We start from the raw sequence: 7,500 nt of genomic DNA on the forward strand, positions 1-7,500 counted from the left end.
TTGTAGCTTGTGATTGAAGAACTCTGGATGTTTGATTTTTTAGAACCCTGAAGACCAAAGAACCACACTCAGTGAAAACATAAAACAATTAGGGGTTAGAACTTGTAGCTTCAAAGAAAGGAAGACATAAATTGTTCTTAGCAGGGTTTCCTGCAAGACAAAGTTTTTTTAATGTAGATGTCAGCCTGAGATGAGCAGAGGGAGCTCTGACTGGATAATAAGTCTTTTGTTTTCATCGCTAGCAGTTTGTGTTTTTGTTTCTCGCTGTTATTTTTCAGGCTGACTTAGTGCTCCCACAGTTCTGACTCCCCACAAGTGCGGAGAAAAGTACCAATTAGCCTGTCTTTAAATATAGACACATCAATCAGGAAATACCTAATCAGTTAATTATCGCAGGAGCCCTGCCATAGTTCTTTAACTAACTGCTTCAAATGCCTGAGTTAAAAAAGTTAAAAGCCCCAATTGCACAGTTCAGATGACATCAAATGCAAATAAGCAAATACCAGATATGCTCACACTTAAATATATAAAAATTATTCGAAGAATCACACTTTTCACAAGATTGGAATTAGTATACTGTGTAAAAACAAGGTTATTTCAAGGACAAATAAGACTTTTTGATGGATAAAAAAAGAAGTATTCAAAGTATTCATATTGAAACAGTGTTAAGCGATGATATTGAATGCCAGGTAGTTTACTTTGAAATGATAAAAAAGCCTCATATTTTGGAGGATTCATTTAGGAGTGATACAGTGAAGGAGGGAGATTATCAATCATGCGGCTGCTGTACAGAATCCTGTGACTGACCTCATTCTATCACTTTGTATGACTGATTTGCATTCGTTTTCATTGGCCTTAGTCTGGTACGGATCTGAATCAGAATCATTGCGACAATCAGCCACTCACTGAACCACTTCAAAGTTTTAAACACCTTTGTTCTGGTGGTGGCATCACAGATCACTCCATCATCCAACTCTTTATCCAAGCAGCCTTGGGAATGACCTCTTCAAGTACTCGAGAAGAGTCAGTTAAGAATTCCTGTTGATGTGACATTCTCTGTTGGCGTTTTAGAGGACTTATACGTATAGTTTGTAACCCAGTCTCATTTACATTGTACATATATTCAAATATGCAATTATCCACTAGGACTCTTGGCAAGGAATGAAGCTGAACAAACCCTTGGAGAGAAAATATCACACTTCACAAACTTCAACGTAAAGCCAAAATATTTTTAAGCATAAATCAAATCAAATCAAATCATAAGCATAAAGGCCTAGACAGATAAACAGATAAACAATAGCACAGATAATATTTGTTCTTCCTTATCATCTTTTAGGTGTATATAAATCTTTATTTCAGGCAAGCAGGGAGTGTGGGTGCCATATTAAAGTATCTACATGACTGAACTTGACCATTATGAGGTACATGTTTAGGCTCTGTGCAAAGAACAAAACAAAAATATCAAAGACCAGGGAGCTTGCAGTGAATATTATTTTAGTGGCATCTATCTAAGAGTTTCCGTGTCAGCCCTACCTTTCAAAATACTTCAATTATTTGTGGTAAGGAGAAGCCTAGAGAGAGGATTTTCACACACTTCTTGATCTGTCGAAGGTGAGGACGAAAAGATGAAACATCAAGATGTTTTTTTTTTCACACACTGTTGACAGAAAGACAGAAACATCTAGATTGTTTCCTCTCCGTCATTCCTGCTGGGAGTCCTATCAGATTCACGCTTTAATATCCAGTTTTCAGGACGGAGGTAGGGAAAGTGACATTTAATATGCGCGGAGGGTTTTGAAGATGAGCCCATTGTGTTGTGATGTGATGTGAGCCACATGTTTGCTGAAGTCCTCAGTATGCAGTAAGCGGAGTGGTAAACAAAGCTGATATCTCTGCGGGTGTCCTTCTTCTGCTGCCCTGCCTACCAAGAAACATCAGACATCATGCAAATGACTCATGGAGGGGGAAAAAAAGTGAACGCAAAGATGAAAGTGTTAATCGCGGTGACATATAACCACACCAAAGCAGAACCCATGGAATAATATATCAAAGCAGGGAGGGCTAGCGGAGGTGATGTTGAACATGCATGCGGAATGGGGAGAGGAGTGGTACTTCCACGAAGATGCAGTGCGCCACGCTTGCAAGAGTACTCTCTTGCCGGCAACGTTAAGGCGATTTCCTACCACTTCCGGGGTTGCTGTCTTCATTGAAGCAGGGCCTGCACTTTTGCGCTGTGTCCTGCGGAGTTCAAAAGAATAGCATTAGCGGTGATCCGTAGCAAGACTCGTTCCCGTATAGATCAGTGCCTTCTCTCCTTCAAGTGCTGCACATGCTGACGCAACACTGTCGTTGCTTTGCACTTTGGCATGACAGAAATGGTTTGGGTCGTTGTACAGCACCGGATGTTTTATTATTTTTTTATTTCTTTATTTCTCTTTACATTATGTGAGATTGAACATGATGCAAATGTCAGAAATGTAGAAGCGGTCCAGGGATTCCGTGGTTGTAATCCTATTCTTGGTATTTGGCTCTGAATGTGGCAATGCGGTGGAAGAAGTCAATCAAATCAAATTGAACCAAAGTAAAACCGTCTTGGATGGCGCGGCGGTGCTTATTGGCTTAATCGATTAGCCATTTGCACCACGTTCAGGGGGTCATCCTGTTCCCGACACTCGGCATGGATTGAATGAGATTGAGATCGTAGTGGGCTTTGACCTGTATCTCGCCATCAGCCTCCCACTGAAGCAGAACTTTGATGAGGGATTTATCCAAGGTGAGCCGTTGGGTGTGTGTGTGTGTGTGTGTGTGTGTGTGTTGGGGGCGTTATCAGAGAGACTGCACCCACTCCCCCCTCACTTTCCTGGAGGATCAAACAGCTATCTGATGGCAAGCACTGGTGTGGGTCGCAATTTTAACCACTCATTTGCAGCGGGAGTTTAAAGGAAGGGGAAGTGCTTATCATTCCCAGCGAGATGTTTAAAGCAGGGGAAATATATCTTGGAGGAGATCAATTGCTGCGTGGTTGGTGGCTGTGGATTGGAGGAGAAAGAGAGAGAGGGAGAGAGAGAGAGAGAGAGAGAGAGAGAGAGAGAGAGATAGAGGGACAGAGGGAGAGAGAGAGGGAGAAAAAAAGAACTACACCCATCAGAGGAAGGAGGCGAGACCATGACGGGTTTCCATCAAGGCCTCGGCCCCCCAGATCACTCCATCGTGGGGGTAATTGAGGAGCGTGGAGATTGAGGAAATGGAAGCAATTTCACAGACACGGGGCCAATCCACACTGCCGCCCCCTTGCTGCGGCATGTTAATGGGGTTGACCAGAGTGGTGGGAGGCCTCTGTAGCCACTGAGAGGGAGCGTGGAGTGAATGGGGGGCTCCTCAAACGTCCCCCCCCCCCCCTACCCCCCTCCTCTCCCGAGACTCTCCGGTAATCAAATCAACAGCTCAGGTGGAAATTGCATATGATGAGTGTCTGGCTGAGCAGTGGCTGACGCCCACAGTTCCAAATTAACATTGGCAGTACCAATGCTATGTGTGGGTGGGTCACCTCAGGTCTATTGCCGTGGTGACACTGAGTGGGTTGCTAGGCAATGGTAACTCTTTTTGTCGGCTTTGGGAAATTACTTTATTATTATATTATGTCTCTGTCTTATAAACACAATCAGATTATGTTTCTGTAGTCTTTTAGAAATAAACATGGATGTGAGGTAGATAAGCTTATGACATAAAGTCTCCTGAGCTCCAAAATGTTGAGAGATTGATGACTGTGATGCTGGCTGATACATGCAGTTAATACAGGGGGTAAATCAGTCATTTGATGTCATGTACTCATGGTTATTGAATACGATTTTTTTTAAATGCGAACTATTTTCTGACAGTGATGTAGACTATGAAAACACAGAAGAATTTGTCTATACCAATTTTCTTTCTAGAAAGACTTTGTGGTTCACCATACAGTGGCCTGGAGTCTTTTAATTTTTTCTTCCATTTTCCCCTCTAAACACAATAACTTCACGACTGCTGGCTTCCCTGCTTTATCTCTCCTCCCTATCCCGGTATCCATGGTAAATATCCCTCCAGTTAGCCCTCGCCGCAACCTCTCCTCTCATACATGAATGCAGAAACCACTCTCCATCTATTCTTTTTTGACTTGCTCTGTTCCTCCCCCACTCTCCATCCTCTCGTTCCCCCTGTCCTCTCCTCCGCCCCCGCTCTTCATCCTCTCGTTCCCCCTGTCCTCTCTTCCTCCCCCGCTCTCCATCCTCTCGTTCCCCCTGTCGCACACGCTGCTAGCAGGGGACCAGGCGGAGAGCCAGGATGTTTCTGAGGTCCACTGTGGCTCCCTCCCCCTCCCAGGGAAGGAGGGAAACAAGGCCTCCCTATTTGGGTCTAGGCGGAGGGAGCAGTCGCACTTGGGTGGCTCTGTGAATGGAGAGTCCTTGTGTCCTGCGAGGGCAGGCTGCCAGGCAGTCAGTGCGCCACGTCTCATTGGTCGCCAGGGCAGTCAGTGCGCCATGTCTCATTGGTTTTCACTGGGAGCACGGGACATTATGCAAAATGCCTGCCTCATCTCCCTCATCCTCATCTCCCTCATCTTCTTCTTCTGCTTCTTCTTGCTCTTCATCATCTTCTTCTTCTTCGTCTTCTTCTTCTTCCCCTATCTCTTCTCTCTCTCCCTTCCATGTGCGGCTGTTCTGCTGAAGGTTTCTTCCTGATAAACAGGGAGTTTCTTGCCCCTGTCGCCATTGTGCTTGCTCTAAGGGGGTTCAGGCACTGGGCTCTGTAAAACGCCTTGAGACAATTGTATTGCTTTTTGGTGCTATATAAATAAAATAGCATTGAATTAAATTGATTTATGTCTGTTTATCCTTCTCTTATTTCCTCTCACATCTCCCTTGCTTGTGTGTATGTTCTCTGGTTCTCCCTCTGCTGTGTATATGGTCTCTGGTTCTCCCTCTGATGTGTATATGTTCTCTGGGTCTCCCTCTGCTGTGTATATGTTCTCTGGTTCTCCCTCTGCTGTGTATATGTTCTCTGGTTCTCCCTCTGCTGTTTCTTACACCTTCTCTGAAATTCACTCTGTTATGACCAGTTAGTTCTTTGTCCTTGTAGAGGGGAACGTGTTGTTAATTAAAGGTGTTTTAAATCAGCACTGAGTTTATATCTCAGGGCCCTAATTTCATTGATGGGTAACTGGCAACGAGCAAACCGACAAGCAAAGAGCATAGTCCGCCATACCTGAACCAAAGCTAATTTAATAACTTGGCAAAACCATTCTGCTAATTTAATAGCAAGAGCTTAAGTGCAAACATGGGTGGGTCAGTGCAATGCTCCTACACGCTCCTACACGATAGCTTTAGTTCATGCGTGACAGACTTTGCTCATTGCTCGTTGCTTTGCTCGTTGCCCATCAATTATGTTTGTGCCCACAGTCTCACTGATCTCATTAGCAGCACTCTGGAGTGTCGTGAGTGATCAGGGTTTTGCAAGAGAAACATCTCCATCACTAACCGCTGCCAGTGTTGGATACTGGACAAGGCATTTTGTGCAGTGCTTGCAAGCAGAGACTGAAGTAGATTATGCAATGTGATTGACGTCATTACACACAATAATAAGAATGATACTAAATCCATATTAGGATGGTATTACGATGATACTAGACCATCTTCTCAATATTTGCTTTATGGTTATAAGGATTTACATTCCAGCATTCTTTTGTCGGCAGTACATGAACCAGTGAAGCCATGTTTATGCAGCTGTATGTGAACAGATGACCAGGAAAAGGTCTTTCTGCTGATTGGTGCTATTCTGCAGAGCACAAGGTGTTAAAAGGGTTGCTGCTATTTTTCTCCTTAGGTGGCAGACTGTGGTGGGCAGATGACGACTTGGCGCAGCTGGGCACGGTTGCCAAGAGAGACGGGCGTAACATGGTGGTGCTGAGGAACAAGACCAGCGGAGTCGTCCACATGAAGGTGTTTGACCGAGACGGGCAGAAAGGTAAGGAGGCATTGGACCAAGATCCAGACCTCACTCTCCATCTCCTGTGCCCCTGTGCTGGTAACCCTGTATCTTCTTCATGCACACCTGATTCATGACATTAAAATGCTCTTGATTAGCTGAATTAGGAGACAAAAGCTTATTTCGATCACATTATATTAGAGGAAGACAGGACACTCTCTTACACCGGCTAATTATTATTCACCAATTAAGTCCCACTAATTGACATACATCCCTGCCATCCTTCTCATTATATATACCCTCTTTATATATATATATATATATATATATATATATATATATATAGAGAGAGAGAGAGAGAGAGAGAGAAAGAGAAAAAAAAGAAAGAAAGAGACAGAGAGAAATAATTTGAAAATGCAAACTCAAGGGTCCCAAAGTGTCTTTAGGCACTTAGCTATTCATTAATTCATAAGTACAATATATGTTTAAGTAGGTGTCATTAGAAGATGGGCATGGGCTTAGGATCAAGCCTTGGCGTAGGGTAAAGTTAAGTAATATGCAATTATAAATAAACTTTTTAATGACTTACTTATGGTGTAACAAGGTGCTTAATAAAAACAGGGACAGTTTTACTTTAAACTGTAAAAATGTTAACTCCAAATAAAGTCTGTGAGTATCTACTTTCTCTTTACACAGACAAAGAACTGTATGTGGTAGCAGATTTATGAGGCGATTGGCTTTTGCATTTTTGTGAGTTATTCGCCAAATAATTCAAGGTAATGGCCTATCCATTATCAGCGTGGTGCTGGATCCCTTTAAAGTGTCTGCTGGAATAAGGGATGACTATTAAGCAGGCCCAGATGTAAATCTCCCAACTTCACCCTCTTTCCCATGCTCTTAGACCAATTAGCCTCTCCATTCATAATGCAGCCCGATCTCATTAGCGTCACTGCCGGACAGGCTGAACAATGCTGATAAGCTGTATCCGAGGGGAGGCTGGATGAGGAGGAGTCCTGCTCACCCCCTCCCCCACCTGTTTTCACTCAGTATCACCCATACTGTTAATGAAATAGGCTTTATGTATACTCAGAATAGTATGGTCAACCTCGTGTGTGTGTGTTTGTGTTTGTTTGTGTGTCTGTTTGTTTGGTTGTGTGAAGCTCAGTGTATTATTGGTTTAGTTTTCAAACTAGCCAGCCTCTGGACAAACTAGTAACGTTTTTATCTCGACGTTGTGTTGAAAGCAAGTTCAACCTTTAGCTTTACCACAATTGAATTAAATGCACCACCGATTCCCACCAAAGTGTGGCTGTCAAATAGATATGAACTTTGACCCCCGGGCCCAAGATGGCGGCCCACGGGGTACAGTTGATGGAAAACAATTATCCTGGCTGGTGACAGGGTTCTCTTGCATTGCGTTCCCCCAGGGCGGAACCCCTGTCAGGCGAACAATGGAGGCTGCGCCCAGCTCTGTCTGCCCACCTCGGAGAACTCGCGCAGCTGCGCCTGCACGGTTGGCTACAACCTGCGCGCCGATCGCAT

At 44.0% G+C, this 7,500-nt stretch overlaps 1 protein-coding gene across 1 annotated transcript in view; it reads left to right on the forward strand.

Moving 5' to 3' along the window:
• lrp1bb (low density lipoprotein receptor-related protein 1Bb) overlaps positions 1–7,500 on the forward strand; it is a gene marked incomplete at both ends in the record, with an annotated part of 317,704 nt that overhangs the window by 205,559 nt on the left and 104,645 nt on the right. Inside the window, 2 exon segments of the mRNA XM_080838235.1 lie at positions 5,857–5,997; positions 7,386–7,500. The exon segment at positions 7,386–7,500 is cut by the window's right edge and continues 11 nt beyond it. Of these exon segments, the coding sequence (XP_080694361.1) occupies positions 5,857–5,997; positions 7,386–7,500 (256 nt within the window).

Source organism: Sprattus sprattus (assembly GCF_963457725.1).
Source record: "Sprattus sprattus genome assembly, chromosome: 5".
Taxonomy (NCBI): Eukaryota; Metazoa; Chordata; class Actinopteri; order Clupeiformes; family Clupeidae; genus Sprattus; species Sprattus sprattus.